A 20,157-nucleotide genomic window follows, 5' to 3' on the forward strand; every position below is an offset into this window, starting at 1 on the left:
GTTATTTGCTGCAATTGAATTGAGCTTATCGTTTTTTAGACATATATACAATTTCTGAAAAATACACACTATGATTATTTCTGACTAGATTGAAAGCTTACATTTGTATTATAGTATAAATTAGTTATAAATTCTATTTTATTGTATTCAGTTGCATTGTTTTCATCAGGCAATTTATCACATGGGTGTATGTGAAATTTCTTCATTTATTAAATTTCAGATTATGTATTTCAAGCCAGAGCAAGACTTTAAACATTTTTCCATAAGTATAGCTTCAGGTAAACAAGCAATTTTAGTCCTGAAAATAGCTTCTGCTTCTGTCAACACGTTGTTTATTTTTTCTCTGAGATAAAAAGTTCAGTTTTCTGATATTTGTACCAAGATAAAGTCAGTAAACAAGATTAATATAGTGTGGAAAAGGTTGTCAGCAGCCCTGGCAAAGGAAATAAGTTGCCTGTACATAGAACATACTGTAAACTGAATAAAAGTGTCAGGTCCACCATGAGATAATGTGATCATGAACCTCTAACAAAGCATGACATAGGCACAGTCGGCTTTTCTCATAGCCACAGTGTAGAAAATGGATTACTGTATTCCAGGGATACCCAGTGGAATAGCATGAAAACCGCATTCTGAGATGAACGCAGGCTGTGGTCCTGGAGTTGAGCCACATGTTTACCTGTAGTGCTCCAACTATAGGCTTATTCATGTTATCCTCTGTGTACATTTGCAATATTTGCATTGGAATTTCAGAGTATATGCTGGTATCCTTGTTACCCAAGCAATATAAGAAAAAATACATTTTTAAAAATCATTAGTGTTTTTTGGAGGTACTCTACCACCTCATTATGCCTTTTTGAAAATTCTCTTCTATGTAAATGACACTGTGATAATGAAAAAGTTATCTTTATTTCTCTTTGTGGAGCATAATTTAAAATCTTTTGCTGCAAGTTTATGACTTGTCACATTTATTCATGCACAGTCCTGTTTTTTTGTGCCATTTGAGAACCTCTGTAAGTTGGGAAAGTTGTGAAATTCTTTAAAAATGGGAGTACCTGACATCATCAAGAAAACATTTAATATTTTCTTTATCAGATCTCCAATTTTATTTAGAAACAAAGGAGTAAAATGTTATTCTTCTAGGTAAAAGTACATTTTGTTCTATGTAAACACATATGATTTCTAACTGTGAGAAAATTATGAAAAAGACTACTCATTACTTTCTTGATCTAAGTTTTTGTGTGCATTTAAATGTGTACATTATATCCACCTACAAAAACATTGGTCCTTGAAAATAATTGCTCAACATTGATCTCTTTGATGATATATAATCAAATGTATGCCCAGTTTCACAGTATTTAGAAATAGTCACTAGTCCCTTTCTTTCTCTTGCTCTCACTCAACTCTCTTTTTGTCTTATATGTGTATACTGGAAATTCAACCCAGGGCTCTTTACCACTGAATTACATTCCCAGCCCATTTTCTTTTCTTTATTTTGAGACAAGGTCTCACTAAGTTGCTTAGAGCCTTGCTGAGGCTGAATTTGTGATTCTCCTGTCTCAGCCTTCCCAGCCACTTGAATTACAGATATGCACCACTACACTTAGCACTGGTCTGTTTCTTACAAAGGATGTTTATACTGTTGTAAATACACTTTTAAAATTTGAGCAGAGGAACTACAATAACCAATAAAACAAACAAAAAATTCTCACCAAGAATTAAATTATACTTTTCTTACATACCATTTTGTCTTAATCAAAGAAATTAATGTCATATTCTCCTTTTCAGAGTGACACTCTCAAATGGATTTGTCCCTATTATACACTGTCTTTTTACAATCCAACCTGAGACTAATTTATTTCTGTTTTGTTTTAAAATCTCCCTTCAGGTACCCACACCTAATCCAGTCAGTAACAAGAGGATGGTTCACTTTTCCCCAGATTCTCATCACCATGAGTGAGTACTCATTGTATTTACAAAACCTAGTTGGACTGTTCTGCCTATTTTGGGGGGGGGAAATTGGCAGCTATTCCCAGTAAATGTGGCTTAATTTGTGTCTATCTTTAAAAAGAGTAAATAATCATATACCAATAACAATAGTGTAAGCACAATTTAAATGAAATCCATGACAAAAATTTAAATATTTTTAAATATCTTATTTGTGATAGTTTGAAATTTATGCATTATTGAGCACTATCTGAAAACATTTGAATTTTCATGAGTAGCATCAAACCCCTCAACTACTCAGATGAAAGAATAAGTAACTAACTGGTTTTTCCCTTACTTCTTTGCTCTTTGAACCTGCCTACAATTTGGTAATAATGGTCCAGAGGTCTAAAGATACCAGAATATATTTTGATATAGAAACAAAAGGAAAATGTAGCTGGGTCTAAGGCTCAGTGGTAAAGCACTTGCCATGTGTGAGTTCCTGGTTTTCATCCCCAGCATTGCAAAAAATAAATTTGAAATAATTTTTTAAGGCAATACAAAAGGAAGAGATTATTGGGTCAGTTTGTATGACTAGGGTTTCTTAGTACTCAGATCTATAAAAAATAAAAAATATGAATAGAATTGATGTTAAATATAATATTAATCAGTATACATGAACTAATTTTGGAAAGAACACATGATAACTTTCTAATAATTTTAGTTTTTAGTTTTAATATTGCAAAATTTAGTTATGCTTGTTTAATAATTGAATATGGTTGATGATTGTTTGAGACCTTAAATAACTATTATCAGCTACCTATAATTGTTATTTTCATTGACCAACAGATCCATCCAACTTTTGAAATTTTTTTTAACTGAATTGGTTTCTAGTCAAAGAAATTTAAAAATATGAGTGTTTTTGTATACACAAATTTTTGTTGCAGAAGAGTTTGTTAGGGTAACTGATAAAAGGGTTTAGAGCATAAAAATGAATTAAGATACCTGGCCATGCTAATGCACGCCTCTAATCCTAGTGACTTGAGTGCTAAGACAAGAGACTCACAAATTCAAAGCCAGCCTCAGCAACTTAGAGAGGCTCTAAGCAACCCAGCCAGGCCCTGTCTCAAAAAATGAAAAGGATGTGGCTCAGTGGTTAAGCATCCCTGGGTTAAACTGTCTGTACCCCCTGCTAAAATGTATGTGTACTCACGTGCACACACACAAGTATATTTTAGGACAGAATTGGAAATACATATGTAAGGAGAAAAATTAACCAAGTAGAATTTTAAGCTTTAAAAAAAGTGTGATCATGATTATAGATATCAAATTACAGTGATTCTTAGATTCCACTGTATATATTTAAGAATGGCATAGTGGTTTTATTTAAAAAATCAATATATAATTGATAGAAGATTAAATTCTTTGCATGGAATATAATTATAATAAACATGTTTTGTTCCAGTGAACTTGGCAAGGAGACTCTCTTGTTCTACTTTGAGTTACACAATATACAGCACACTGTCTTATATATCAAATCATGGGCTCTCAGGTTAGGATGATCAAGTTCTGCTGACCAGCGCTGGAAAGTGGATATGAAGGGACCAGCTAAATATTTGTTGAATGCAAGTGGTAGAAGAAGCAAGTACTAGAGCTAGAATGGATCATAGAGGCTGTCTAATTCACTGCCTGAGAACTTAAGGCTCAGAAAGGTTAAATAACTTGCTTCTAACTAACTCACAGAAGTTACAGGATAGACCCCACAAGAAATTAGCAATAAAAGTGATCATCTCTAAATGATGGGATTATAAGATGATTTTTATTTTATTGAGGTGGGGAAGCGTAGGAGTACTTTTTGTTGTTTTCCAGATTTTTTTTCCATGGACATGTCAGAAAAGCCACAATGAATATTATGAAAGAATGATACCTTAATATAGTTATATTACTAATTCTTTCAAGTAGAGGTAATTTCATGTGTGTTGATTCATTCTATAGCCCCATAAGTATCTTGAAGTAAGTGGGGATGGGTATGGACCCTGTTTTGAATATGAGAAAACCAAAATTTGAAGTAGCTCTGCCACTGTTATGTGTCATGACTGCTAAGTGGTAGATAAAGAACTCAAAACCAGCTCAGTATTCTTCTGTTGCAACTCAGTTAAATTAAGGATCATAAGCTCCATGACTTATTGTCATATCTTATTATGTCCCTTTATTCTACATATTTGAATTGCTTGAAAATATTTTATTTTTCAATTTCTTTTTATGATTTTACATTATTTCTATGTGATAATGAGTAATAATCAAAAGAGATAAGACATATTCCACTTAGGATGGTAATCTGGCTCACAAATGATCTCATTTCCAGTATTCTGTGTACTAGTTGTCTTCAAGACACTCCTTCTTGATACCTGCATAACAGTATAGGGGAATACAATAGTTAAGTGTGGTTTTATTTAAACTTTATTAAAGATTACCTTTGGGCATGTAACAAAGAACCTGTAAGAATGGAGAGAAATAGTCATTAAACTCCCGGATATTTTCAAACTCCTAATTTATTAGTAAATCAATGGCTTCTATTTTTATTCTGTTGATGTTCCTTTAAGGCAGTATCTGTCTTGCTTTGTAAATTCCCTCCAAAACCAGGGCATACATAACCATAGGCATAAATAAAATAATTTCACTTGTTAAAATTTCATTCTTAAAATAGATTTTAATAAATGCCGCAGTCTGGCTGGGAACAAAATCACGAGCCACTCACAGCCTTGTAGATTCAAACAGCAAGTCTTTATTCCTGAACTCACACCGGCACTCTACATGCACGTTCTGGGAGAATCCACAGGCACTCTATACACACATTCTGGGGAAAATCCACACCTCCACTGGGCTCTGCATCCCAAAATACTCTCTGAATCCTGCGAGAACTCAAGGGGAACTCAAGGAGGGGGGGGGCGCCGCGCCAGCAGGATACACCCTAAACCTGGACCCACCCTAATCCAGCAGGATCCTCCCTAAACCCGGATCCACCCTAATCCCTGAGCAAGGTCACCTTTCAAATCAAAACTCTCAAACATTCATGCAATGTCACTGCAAATGACCTGGGTCCAAGGCAAGCCCATTTCTACAATGGAGAGTCCTCCCTCTAAGCAACATCCAGTAGGCTGACAAGGAAATTGCCATGCATCATTCCTACTTGGCTATGGCTCTCAGCAAATAAATATGGCAAAATATACTGCAATCTCACAAACTTTTAAAAGTTTTTAATTCGTGATTCATATGGTTAGATGGCCAGTCCCACAGTTACCAAAGACTGGTATGAAGCAGTCTTAAAATGGCCAGTCAAAACACACAGCCTCCTGAACCGGGTAAAGGAAATGGATGTTTTAGAGTTAGTAGAACAATACCCAGCATAGTATTTGATATGAAAAAGCTCACCTTACCAAAAGTTTTCAGCTCAAAATATGAGAAGAATGGAATAGGGCAATACAAGTCTGGGTAGTTTCTATATAGTGATATTTTATAATAAATCCCATTATATTGTTGGTACTGATGTTAAATGTTGACCCCACTGTCCCTCTTCAGGTGGAAATTAGTGTAAAGGATGTCATAGAAGACACTGGACATTTATTTTTAAGGCTGTAAATTGGTAGCTACCATTATTTCTATTTCTTCCTCACCTTTTTCCTCAGATGTGCTGGTAACTGATGGGATACTAAAGTTGACATGGTAGAGATCCTACTGCTCCTCACAATTCAGCCAAGTTTAAGCAAACTTTACTTCATGCACAAACTGCCCCACTCAAGCTTGAATAATACTTTAGCACATAGAATATGGGAAGCATAAATCTCAAACAAATAACCAGGTCACAAGTATGAACAGTTAAGGAGAACCTCAGATTCCACTCCTGAACATCTTTCTACTCATACTGCAAAAACAGAGAGAAGTCTCAAGAACAAAAAAATAACTACACACCAAAGGATGCATGCCTAAAAGAGGAAGAGGAATTCATTTCAACAGATGCAAAAGTCCAAGATCTCTGAAAACATGAGGAAAAAAGCAAACAAGTCTCTCCTTCCCACGCAAATTTACAGTGCCCCAACAAAGGAACCCATAGATAAGGAAGAGGGTGAAATTTCAGAGAAAGAATATAAAAATGATTAATGAAATGTTCATTGAGCTAAAAGATCTAAGGAATGAACTTAAAAGAGCAAACCCAGGAGTAAAAGACCATTTCAATATAGAAATAGAGGAGCAGAAAAGAAACCAATGAGAAATCTTAGAAATAAAAGACACAATGAATCAAATAGAAAATTCACTTGAAAGTATACAAACAGATTGTATTACATGGAAAACAGGATTTAAAGCCTCAAAGACAGAACTTCAGGTTTTGAAGATAGGGCACATGAACTTTGATATTCAGTATGCAGTAGGGGGAGAAAAGACCATGAGCAGAATCTACAAGAACACTGGCAAATCAAGATGCCATATTTGAGAGTCATCAGATTAGAACAGAACATGGAGATACAGGCATTAAAAACCTTTTCATTGAAATAATAGCAGGACATTTTTTCTGACCTTAGAAATGAGATGGACATCACCTATAGGAGGATGAATATAGAACTCCAAATAGACAAGATCAAAAGAAAACCTCTCCAAGATGCATCATAATAAAAACCACCTAACATAGAAAATAAGGAGGGCTGGGGATGTGGCTCAAGCGGTAGCGCGCTCGCCTGGCATGCGTGCAGCCCGGGTTCGATCCTCAGCACCACATACCAACAAAAAGATGTTGTGTCCGCCGAGAACTAAAAAATAAATATTAAAAAAAATTCTCTCTCTCTCTCTCTCTCCTCTCTCACTCTCTCTTTAAAAAAAAAAAAAAGGAAAGGAAAATAAGGAAACACCTTAAAAACTTCTAGAAAAATGTCAGGTTACATTACAGATAAACTAATAAGCCTACTTATGACTAATCAACTCAGACCCTAAAATCAAGGAGGGCCTGGAATGAAATATTCCATGTTTTGAAAGAAAACAATTGCCAGCCACAATTGCTATATCCAGCAATTCTCTCTTTCAAAATTGATAAATAAAAAAAATTTCCATGATAAAGATAAACTTAAAGAATTCATGATCACTAAGCCAGCGCTACAAAAAATACTTAATGATACACTATACATAGAAGAACTGAGAAACAAACCGCCAAGCACATAAGTGGATGAAGCTCTCCAGAAAAGCAGCTAAATGAAAATTAACACCATATAAAATATAGCAAATAAATCAACATAGCAGGAAATAACAAATCTATCCATAATAACACTGTATATAAATGGTCTCAACTCCCTAGTTAACCCAAAATTCATAGATTGGCAGAATGGGTTAAAAATAATATCCAACTATAAGCTGTTTGCAAGACACTCATGTCACAAGCAGAGATATCCACAGACTGAATATAAGGTGATAAGGTGAAAAATGCAAAATATATAGATAACTTTCTTCTTGGCGGCTCATGGAAAGTTTTTAAAAGTAAACTATAAGTCACAATGTAAGTCTTTGTGAATACAAAAAAATAGATAAATAAATCCCTGTGCATCTTATCAGATAATAATGGAATAAAATTAGACATAAACAGCAAGAAAAATTATAGAAATCATATTAATACAGGAAGATGTAGCAATACCCTTTTAAATGAGAAATGGATTATAGAAGAGAGAAGAAATTTAAAAATCCATAGAAATAATGAGAATATAGGTAGAACATATCAATTTATCTGGCACAGTATGAAGGCAATTTTAAGAGGAAAGGTTATAACATTGATTGTCTACATTTAAATAACAAAAATGGGCTGGGATTGTGGCTCAGTGATAAGGCACTTACCGAGCACATGTAAGGCACTGGGTTCGACCCTCAACACCATATAAAAATAAATAAAATAAAGGTATTATGTTCATTTACATTTTAAAAACTTTAAAAAAATAAATAACAGAAAAATGCCAAATAAATAATCTAATAATAATCTGTACCTCAAGGCCCTAGAAAAGGAAGAACAAACTAGTAACGCAATGTAACAAAACAGGAAATAACTAAGAATACAGTCAAAATTAATGAAATTAACAATAGGAAAAAATACAAGGAATCAGTGGAACAAAGACTTGGTTCTTTGAAAAGATAAACAAGATTAATAAATACTTAGCCAAACTAACCAAAAGAAAGAGAAAGATCAAATTAACAAAATTAGAAATGAAAAAGTAGATATCACCACAGACACTTCTGAAATCCAGAAGGCCATTAGAAAAGATATTGAAAAGTTATATTTAAATAAATTGAAAAATCTAGAAAACATAGACACATGTGATCTTCCCAAATTAACTAGGAAGATACACAAAACCTAAACAGACTAGTATCAAACAATGAGATTGGATTAGCAATTAAAAGCCTTCTCACAAAGGAAAGCATAGGACCAGATCAATTCTCAGTTAAATTCTACTAGACCTTTAAAGAAAAACTAACAGTTTTCTTCAAATTATTCTATGAAATAGAAAGGGAAGGAACACTACCAAATTATATGAAGCTAGTATTATCCTGATACCAAAACCAAACAAACACTTATTAAGAAAAGAAAACTACAGACTAATATCCCTGACAAACATTGATATAACAATCCCTAATAAAATGTGAGTGACCTGCATTTAAAAACATATCAAGAAGGTAGTACACCATGATCAAGTGGGTTTCATTCCAGGGATACAAGTTTCGTTCAACACATGCAAATCAATAAATGTAATTCACCACATAAGTAGAAGAGGGTGAAATTTCAGAGAAAGAATATAAAAATGATTAATGAAATGTTCATTGAGCTAAAAGATCTAAGGAATGAACTTAAAAGAGCAAACCCAGGAGTAAAAGACCATTTCAATATAGAAATAGAGGAGCAGAAAAGAAACCAATGAGAAATCTTAGAAATAAAAGACACAATGAATCAAATAGAAAATTCACTTGAAAGTATACAAACAGATTGTATTACATGGAAAACAGGATTTAAGTACAAGAATCATATGATCAACTCAAAAGAGATACAGAAAAGGCCTTTGACAAAATCCAGCACACCTTCATGCTAAAAACACTGGAGAAACAATGGAAGAAAGGAACTTAAAGGCTATATGTAACAAGCCCAAAGCAAATATACTGAATAGAGAAAAATGAAATCAAGAACAAGGAAAGGATGTCCACTCTTACCACTCTTATTCAATATAGTTCTTGAAACTCTAGCCAAAGGTAGAATAAGGAAATTAAAGGGATACAGGTAAAAAAAAAAGAAAAATTCAAATTATCTCTGTTTGCTGATCCTATATGTAGAAGACACAAAAACCTCTACCAGAAGACCTCTAGAGCTGATAAACAAATTCAGCAAACTAGCAGGATACAAGGTCAACATTCATAAACCACTGCTGTCCTGTACTGCAATAATGAATCTGCTGAGGAAGAAACCAGGAAAACAATTCCATTCACAATTACTTCAAAAAGAAATCTAACCAAGGAGTTAAAAATATTTCTACAATGAAAACAATAGAAAAAACACTGCAGAAGGAAAAGAAGATAGAAAGACCTTCCATGTTCTTGGATAGGCAGAATTAATATTGTCAAAATGGCCACATTACCAAAAACTTTATACAAATTCCAATGTACTTCCCATTCAAAAGAAAAATAAAACAATGACATTCTAAACAGAATTAGAAAAAAAAATAGTCCTAAAATTCATTTGGAAAAATAAAAGATCCAGAATAGCCAAAGCAATTGTGAGCAAGAAGACTGATAATAGAAGCATCGCACTACCTGATCTCAAATGTTGCTACAGAATAACAAAAATAGCATGGTATTGGCATCAAAACAGACATGAAAACCAGTGGGACAGAATAGAAGATACAGTGACAGACTCACATAAAGTAATTTGGTACTAAATATCTCCTAACCTGTACACAAGTCAAATCAAAGTGGATCAAAGACCTGGGAAATAGACCACAAGCCTTGCAACTGCTAGAAGCTTGCAACTGCTGAACTCTCCAATGTACTGGCACCTAAAGCTCAAGATAAAACCTCAAATCATAAGTGGAACAGTATCATATTCAAAAGCTTCAGCATAGCCAAGGAAACAAGAGCATGAATAAAGAGCCTACAGAAAGAGTAAATCTTTGACAGCTGCTCCTCCAACAGGAGATTAATACCCAAAATATATACTCAAGTTAAAAAAATAACCAATCAATATTAGGCAAAAGAAATGAACAGACACTTCTCAAAATAAAAAATGTAAATGGCAAACAAATATATGAAAAATATTCAATATCCCTGGAGATCAGGGAAATGCAAATCAAAACAATGTTTTATTGAAGTTTCATCCAACTCCAATTAGAATGTCAGTCATCAAGAATACAAATAATAAATACTAGTGAGAATGTTCGGGAAAGGATACACACATGGAGTACAAATTAGTAAAATCACTTTGGAAAACAGTATGGGGATTCCACAGAAGATTAGGAATAGAACCACCATATAACCCAGCTATTGCACTCCTTGCTATTTGTCCAAAAGAACTAACATCAATATACTATAGTGATACAGGCACACCTATGTTTATAACAGTGTGATTCACAATAGCAAAGATATGACATTTGCTGGTAAATGGATGGAACTGGATAATATCATGTTAAGGGTCAAATGTTTTGTCTCATATGTGGAAGATGCAGCAAAATAAGTGGGGGGGGGCAGTGGGACCCCATGAAAATAGAAGGGGAAACAGTGGTATAGAGGATGTGGGTTGTGGGGGGAGAAGGACAGGAAAAGGGAGGAGATGCAGAATGAAATTGATAAAATTATACGATGTACATATATTAATTAATATACCACAGTGAATTCTACCTTGATGCATATCTATAAAGCACTAAATATATAGATAAATAAACAAATAACCTGTAGAATAGGGGGAGGAGGAGGGAAGAGAAAAGGAATAGAAGGAACACTGCAGACTAAAATTATATTCTGTACATTTGTGATCATGTCAAAATTAACCCAACTTGGGGATGGGGTTGTGGCTCAGTGGCAGAGTGCTTGCCTACCATGTATGAGGCACTGGGTTCCATTCTCAGCATCACATGTCAATAAATAAAATAAAGGTCCATTGACAACTAAAAAAATATTTAAAAAAAAATTAACCCATCTGGGGCTGTGGTTGTGGCTCAGTGGTAGAGTGCTCGCCATATGCGAGGCACTGGGTTCAATCCTCAGCACCACATAAAAAAACAACATAAAAAGACAACTTTGCTACACACATGTTGGAAATGGAGTTCTTTTTTTAAAGGTGGATAATGTGTTCTGGATAGATATTGGGAAGCCTTAAAAAGTATCATTATTATAAAAATGTGATCATTTTAATAAAGTAACAACATTGTAATAATTTTTTAAAATACTGTATAGTAATTATTTTTTACAAAACATATTATTGTATTTAAAGTCCAATCACTAAAATATGATAGGTTCCTTCTAATAGGAAATATTTAGTATCAGTAAATCAAATATTTATTAATATAATTAGGGATCTACAGGAAAAATGCCTAGAGCCTCGATCAAGCTAAAACAGAGAAATTAGACCTCATTTCTGAGTAAAAATAATATTAAATTTTGAAATTTACAATTATTCCATTGCTTTTCTAGATATGTAAATATTAAAATGTGAAAAAAAGTTATGACTTAACTTTTAAAAACATATAATCATACTGAGACTCTCTTTATGTATTTTCTAAATGGTTCCAGAACTTTTTCTTTTCTAACTTGTTCCCAATCACTTATAAGACATTTGTTTTTAAATAGAGATAGATGATTTATTAATTGATTTTAAAGTGATATTTATATTTTGCTTTAATTTCATTTTTAAGTAAAGGACACTTACCTAATTGTATATAGATCAAACTTATTTTATATGCACATGAGTAACTCATTATAATCCTATGATGAATTTCTTTTTAAAGCAAATATTCACCCTTTATTTTATCTTTTGTGTAAATATCGAGTTTGCTTAAAGCAAGATTTGCCTGGATTAAAGGTTATGTTCTTTGGGAGTACATTTACACTTTGAAATTTAGCATCTGTTGCTTTATAGGAAAGTGGCTTTAACTCTAGGTTGAGATAAATAAGACATTCTAGATCAATTCTACTTTAATTTACTGTTATACCCTTAGGTAAATAAGTTTAGCTTATGAATGTCTTAATTTTTAGTAATAGAATAAGCATAAGTATCCTTTCTTATATATTTTTACAGAGTATGTAAATAAAATTCAGAGAGGTTGTTGAATTAGGTATAAGACATCAAAATGATGGTGATGGTGTTACTTTGTATCATAAAGAATATTTCATTTTTCAGAGCAATTTTATATGCATTGCTGTTTTTAAGGTTTTTACTACCTTCTCTAAAGTAGTCATTGCAGGTATTTCATCCCCATTTCATACATATCTTGACTTATCCAAAGTCACACGCACTAACTCTGTTCAATGAAAAGTCAATAAAAAAGCAAATGCATTAGGCAACTTGCTAGCCATGTGGAGGAATCGTTTAAGTGCATCCATTAGCCCTGATTTGTCTGTAGACATTTAGGAATTAGAAGGTAGTTGTTGGATGCAAAAACTCACAGTATAGAAGTGCACATGTTCCACATTGTACTATTGGGAAAAAATTAATATTTATTTTAAATACTATGTGTTGGTTTGTTAGTCTTGTTGTATATCTGCACTGAATATCATGGTAGCTTCTAAACCACATGTGCCTATACCACTAGAAATGTGGCTGTTCCAACTGAGTAACTTAATTTTTAATATTACTTTAAGTAACCAGATATGACTATTAACTACCATTTCAAATAGCACAGATTTAGGCCATTTTGTGTACATAAAACCCACTATTAAGTTAAAATAAAATTGTGCTTTTGAGTCCAAAAATAGCAACTATTTCAAACAATGAAAACCTGGATTATTAGCTGCAATATCAGTTGTCTTCTAAAAAGTATGATTTAGTAGAAAAGAAATCAGTGGAGGCGGGCAGGAGGATTAAGGAAGAGTAAAAATATTATTATAACTTTCTATCTACAGAGCTTTTGGTTTTAAAAAAAAAAGATCACTTCATAATTTCAAACTACAACTGCTCTACTTGAAAGAACACTATAGTATACAGGGGCTCAGTAGGTAATGGTGGTTCCTATTACCAGCATAGCCCTGGTGAGGATTAAATGAAGTAATAACATGTCAGGCTTAGTTCCTAAATATGCCTCTGTATGCTAGAGGAAGAACTGAACTTGGAAACCTCAGTCCTTAAGTGTCTCAGCCTAGCCTTTCTTTGCAGTTGTTCACTTTCAAACTATTCTGTACTTTCTCCTCCCAGATATTTCTTTCACTACTAGTCTCCCTGTGAACATCTTCTGCAATCTTGATTCCAGTATAATCAAATATAAATAAACATCCTTACAACTTCATTCTTTTTCAGGGCATTTTATCTTTCTATAAACTTTCTTTATCTTTATATAAACTTGACTTTCACTTATAAGGACACTACTAACTGTGTATTTTCTATTTACTTACTTTTTTCCTAAAAAGCTAATAAGTCAGTTATTTTCCCAGTATTATGCTAGATTCTGGGAACACTAAAAAAAAAAGAAAAAAATGAACTTTAACCTCCAAGAAAACATGCTATAAATTGAAGGTGGTGATAGAAAAGTGTCATTAAGAACAAGAAGTGTGGAGTCAGACACCCTGGATTCCAATCCTTGCTAGCTTTGTGACCTTGAATAGCAACAGGACTTTTCTTTATTATGTGTTATGGTACCCAGCACATTTCAAACATTCACTGGTGGTGGTAGTGCTTTTATTCTACTTCTATTACTACTTGTACCACTTCTATCACAGTTTCTATATCTACTACAACTATGCCTGTTAATCTTATCATTCTCCCTTTCTCAAGGACAAATTTAATTTATTATCAGGACAAAAAAAAACATCAACAGTATATGACTGCTTTAATGGGGATATGTATAAAGACGTTGAGAGCATACAAGAAGAAGCGTCTTAATCTGCCAGGATAAATTAGTCAGGTGGCTGGCTCATAAGAAGGAACCTCCAGCTTTCTCACATTTCCATAGTGGTGAATACAGAGGCCATAATTTTTTTCTACCACATCATTACCCCATCTAGACATTCCTTTTTTACTCCTAAGCAAGATTTCTTCCTTGTGTGAAATTCATGCTACCACTTACCTATCTTCATTTGCCCTCATCCTTCGAGAGTTTTGACACCTGATTTAATCTTCATCAATTTGTAAATATCCTAGTTGTTGACAGCATATATAATGTTTGGAAGGTACATGGGCTTTCAAATCGAAATTTGAACCAGCTCTGCTACTCAGTTATGAAATCTTTGGCAAATCGCTTAATCTCTTTGAACCTAATGTTTTATTTGCAAATGGGGATGGTGTCTGTCCTGGGGTTAGTTTACAGATTAAATGTGAACAATGTGGCCTTCAGTGAGGGCTCAGTAAATATTGGGAACTTACTCCTGTGACCCTGTGGTGAGGCTTGGATGGATCATTATATGCTGGCACTCAGCAGTTTATTTTCTTTTTTGCCTCCAGTGTTCATCTGCTTGCCATTCAGTTACTCCTCTGGCTACTCTTGAATATAACCATGACCCAGAACTAATGTAGAATGAAATCTTAAATTGATTATATAATTTTCTTATTATAATCTAATATTCTTCCAGCTTTTTTTCTTCCCTTATGTTCACTACCCTTGTTAAATCTCTTCTTCAGTTTCCCTCAATCCTGTTGTCTGTCTCTCTCTCTCCTCTCACTTGCCTTGAAAGCTTAATTTCTAGAAAGCGTGGATTACAGCCTACTTCCCCATGTCTCCCTTCATTCACATTCAACTATGGAATTGTAATCCTAATTTCTTCCCACTACGACTCCTGGAACTTCTCTAGAAAATGTTACCAGTGATTCCTCCAATTTTGTCAGTTGCTGTCAGATTTGATTTTTCTATGTTTAACACCAATGACCACTCCTTTCTTAATTTTTCCCTTCATGGCTTCAGTGATATCACTCACTGCTCTTAGGTTTTGTTTGTTTGTTGGTTGGTTTTTTTTTTTTTTTTTTTTTTTGCCTTTCTGAACATTATTTTCAGTCTTCCTACTCATGTCCCACTAGATAGAGAAAAGTATAAGCACACAATGACAAAGAAGGACGGATGGTTCTGCTGACAAGAGGTTTTCCCCAATTTCTAGAACTAGAAAGCAGTTGGAGGGTTTAATGAACTCAGCAGACTGAAGGAATGTAAACGTATATGTCTGCTGAAGGAGATGCTAATTTGCCCCTCATGTGCCCTAGAAAAGAGAAAAACAAAAGTAGGTGGGACATCAAGCTAAATCAAGAAAGTAAATATTTCTCTCTTGAGAAATTTACCAATCCAAGAAGAAAAAGATAATGACCTTTGGAGGTTTCCTCACAGAAGAAACTTGGGAGATTGTCCTGTAGATAAACTTAATCATTGCTTTTCTGATCAGTTTTGTAGTACTTTTAAAATATTGAATGGATAATTTTTGATCTACAGGTATTTGAGAAAAACCTTCAGTATAAGGAGAGACCCCAGGAAAAGTACCTGCTCATCAAATTACATCATTCAAATAGATTAATAACCTCTTAAAAACCAAGTATACCAAAATGTTAATAGTAAAATCTAGATAGTTGATATGAGTTTTTGGTTCTAACATTCATTCAATTTTTTTAATATTTTAAAATTTTCTTCATAAATTTTGGGGAAAATTTAGTGAAAGAAATGAAAGATAAAAGGGCAGATAAAGGGGTGAAAGGAATCAAAGTTTCCTTTAATATATGAAGAGACTTTCCATGCTCATGGATTAGAAAATTCAATATAGCAAAGATTTCAGTTTATCCTAAAATGATATTCAGGTTTAATGCAGTTCTTGTCACAATCCCAGCAAGTTATGTGTTGTGTGTTTTTCGGAAGTGAAGACAAAATTATTTTAAAATTTATATGGAAAGGAATTAGAATAGCTAAAACAAACTTTTAAAAGAGAATAAAGTGATAGAAACCATGCTACTAGATTTCAAGTCTACAGTAAGGCTATAATATAGCTATAGTATTCAAGACCAAGTAATATTAGTAGGGGGATAGACACATAAATCAATAGAACAGAATAGAGAGCCCAGCAGTAGACCCACACAAGTATGGCTAATGGATTTTTTTCCAAGATGAAAAAGCATAGCTTTTTCAATAAAATTCAAAACTGTTCTTTGGGGGAGGGGGGCCTTTTAAAAGAAGCTACAGACTCTAAGAGAAATATTTGTATACCACACATCCAACAATGGAAAATGACCACTGCAGTAGACAGTGGAAATAAACTAAGAAACTGTGGGATACAGAAAAGTAGGTCCAGCAAAGGACAGAAATGACAAAGGAAGTTCCACAGATCTGGAGCGAGAGAACAATGAGAATAAGTAGGCAGAGATACTGAGAAGGAAACTTCTGGGAGTGAAGCAGGAAGGAGGGTAAATAATAGATGCATACCAAAGATTTTTTTCATATTTGAAAACTAACATTGATAAAGATGTGACACTTCTAATAAAAGAAGGCTGAGGGGTACATGGGGAAAAAATACCAAAGGAAGAAAAATGAGGCAAATATCAACTTCAGGAGAAACACAAGGGAAACAGTGGCAAAAAATATTCACATCATCATAAATTGATTAATCAAAGCAGTATTATACTTCAAAATAGTTGGGAGTTAAAAAAGAACTAAATTTATGACAAAGGAAAATCAAACCATGACATCTAAAAACCAATTAATTAAGCAGTGTCAGGATACCTATATTCGTTCAAACTGTAGCTTTATATTTCACAACAGGAAAAGACTGAAAGAGTTGACAATGTTTTTTTTTTTTTTTTTTCTGGACAGAGCTTTGGAGTCAGGATAGATGTGACAAGTGACTGCTATTTTAATCTTTTTAGTTGTGTTTTTTTAACTAATATATGAATTGTGTTTCAAATTTTTTTTCTTTAAAGCAAAAGGTGTGCACACTCTCCAGCAGAAGGGAAATATCTTATGCATTGATTAATTTGTTTCCAATTAATAATCAACCCAGATGTCATTTACTAATACCAGTAATTGTCAATTCCCATGTCAGTGGTAGAATCCGTCCCGCCAAGGAACATCACTTTCTATGAGCTTGAGAATGTTACATTAAGAGCATAGACAAATCCTATTATTGTAGAGGCTGTTTGTTCTCAGTTTTAGTACCACAGAGGATAGAGAATATAGAGTACCAGGAAAGATGCCCTTGCATTGTAGGCCCCTTGCCCTTCTGCAAATTGGTAGGGTGAAAGCACACCTTGAGCAAGTAACACAACCTCCAGACCTTCGGCTCTGTATCTGGAGCATAAGAACAACCTTCTAAGATTTTTATGAGGATAGGAAATAAGACATAACATGTGTCTAAAGAGCACTTAACAAAAAAAGATACTTGGTATTTCTGTTCTTGAAATCATAAATAGCATCAATAGTAATACTAGTATCCTTGCCTATGATAATAGGTTTTTAAGTGGTTAACATGCCAAAGTATCTCTCAATTTCCTAGTTCTTGATGTTTAAAATTAGTTTTTTTGTAGAATACTGCCATAGAACTGGGCACATAACTAATAACAATTCCCATTGAAAGTGTATAGCCTGATATTGAGAGCCCCAGAGCCAACTGATGTAAATGGGTTAGGTTGGGCCATGGGAGAAAGGAAGGCTTCAACTGTGCAGTAACTTCTGTGTTTCTAAATTGTTAAACTTGTTCTCTGCCAGAGTTCTAATTGTAACTGTGAAAGAAATGAGTCTGAGGTGCTTTCAGCTGATGGGCCATAATTCCCGTCAAGGGTTTTTTTGTGTAGTCCCTGGGGACAGAACTATAGAATATAATATTCTTGTGTTTTCAACTTTTTTATATAATTCTTATAATCAAAAGGTCACGATTTGTTGTAATGATGCTATAATTAAGTTGTGGTAAATGATAGCATTTATGGATTTTATAACCAGAATTGATTCATAAAATGAATACAGTTCCAGCAGTTTATGTTAACGTAATTAAATGGAAATGTAATTCTAACTCAGTTTGCTTATTAAATTGAAAATTACTGGGTTATGAGCACTCTTACGTTTCTGTCAAAATTGGTGTAAGTCTAGAATTACATGAAATATCCATTAAAATAAAGCATATTTAAGGCTCCATTGCTGGCAGTGAATAAATTTCTTAAAGCACCTGCAGGTTGATCATGTGAGATCATGAGCCTTCAGTTAGGCCCAGCTAACTCCTCTTCTCTTTCCTCTGCAGCCATTGGTTTAGCCCTGGGGCTAGGACAGAGCATGGCCAGGTAAGGAATGTTCTAATCCAAAAGGAAGTTAGTCTATTTCAAATATTTATCTATCTCCTTTCAGGGTTGTAGATTCAGCTTCATGAGAAAGGATATAAATTCCTAGCTTATTTTAAAAGGAGTTAATTGTGCCAGGGCTTAATATACTGACCAAATGGGCGATCCTCAGTAAGCATCCGTTTTCCCTTATTGCCACCTTCCTGAGTCACATAGATGACCTCCATGGAAAGGCCCTGGAATTCACTAACTTGTACAACTTCGCTACTTAAATGGTTTTCACAAAATCAAGGTGTCCAAACAGTATACATGCTTAAAAATTTAATTTGTATTGAACTTCAGATCAGCCAGCAAGAGAATATTTTTATTGAAGTTTAGAAGGTGCCAATAATTTCTTACAAGTTTACATTATATCTGTAGATGAATTTCTTTTTATCTCTTATTGGTGTATGTGACACTGCAATGATTAGTTGACTTAGCAAGAACTTGACATTCATTTCAGTTGTCTTTGTAGAGAAAATAAGTCTACTTTTTTTGTCTCTTGAATGTATTATTTCTCTCTCTAAAGCAGGCTAAGCTAATTTAGGACTTAAATTTGTGATGAGTTTTAAAGCATTTACATTTGTGGGTTGGAGTCCTTATAAGACGTTTTTTCATCATAATCATGAAAACTATTTTTTCATTGGTCAATCCATAAGAAAACACATTTTTAAAATACCTGGGAATGATAGAAAACAAATGAGGTTGTTTTTTCTGAAGGATAGGATGGGAGATTGGTAAAGTATCGTGCTTGATAGTTTCAAAAACATTATTCTATTGATAATGTTTGATGCCTTAAATGTTGTAACAGGTTCAAACTTGAATATAATAATCATCATGCCCGTGATTGATAAGAGGTACCACATAGTTAATTATAATATAAGCTCTATTTCCTAACACACATGAGACTGTTAGAAGAACAATATCTTATAAATTCAAAGTCAGTTGTAATAATTTTGTTATTTGCCGTTTGCTATAAGTTATTTTCCCCTTTAGAGATACTTCTCACATTAATGTGGAATATTTACTACTATTAATTTGGAAACCGCAATCACATCTCTGATGTGTTTGTCTTATTATTCATAATATAAAAAGTAGACTTCCTGCTTTCATGGGGGTATCCCTCTACACGCAATGCTTACAATAAGTTTCTCCTTCTAGTACCGATATTAAGTTGCATCAGGATATATTTTATCCCAAAATATAATTTCTTTAAGCTCATTTCTGCCTCTTATATCGTGAGAAATACTGGTATGGTAGTATAAATTTATGTTCTAGATTACTTTGTAATCTAAACTTTGGCTTCCTATCTGCAGATAAAAATCAATTAATAGCCAGGACTGGGACTGTAGCTCATTGGTAAGAGCAACTGCCTAGCACATGTGAGGCACTAGGTTAATCTCTAGTGCCAAAACAAAAATAACAGCTAATAGTTAATAATTTATAAGGAATAAAAATGACTGATTCTTTCTTAACATTTCTGTTTTCTAATCCATTTGAATAAGTGTTAAATCAGGCCTGCTTGAATGTTAGCATGTTTCACATTTTTATCTTGACTACATAGGTTATTAATTAGTATATATACACTCAAAATACAACATTTTTGAATCCTAGAACAATGCTCTTAGGTTCCTTCAAGCCTGTGGCTACAAGACCTTCATCAACTAGTCAATACATAACCTTGTTTTACATGTATTTCTGCTTCAGGATACCTGATTTATTATGTAGATTATTGATTCATT

The 20,157-nt window shown here is 33.6% G+C and overlaps 1 protein-coding gene across 1 annotated transcript in view; it reads left to right on the plus strand.

The window, feature by feature from the left end:
- Gpatch2 (G-patch domain containing 2) overlaps positions 1-20,157 on the plus strand; it is a 175,033-nt gene that overhangs the window by 105,885 nt on the left and 48,991 nt on the right. The window contains exons 6-7 of the mRNA XM_026388006.2: positions 1,889-1,956; positions 18,340-18,379. Coding sequence (XP_026243791.2) covers positions 1,889-1,956; positions 18,340-18,379 — 108 coding nt within the window. The remainder of the gene's footprint in view (positions 1-1,888; positions 1,957-18,339; positions 18,380-20,157) is intronic.

This window comes from Urocitellus parryii, chromosome 9 (assembly GCF_045843805.1).
Source record: "Urocitellus parryii isolate mUroPar1 chromosome 9, mUroPar1.hap1, whole genome shotgun sequence".
NCBI classification, from domain to species: Eukaryota; Metazoa; Chordata; class Mammalia; order Rodentia; family Sciuridae; genus Urocitellus; species Urocitellus parryii.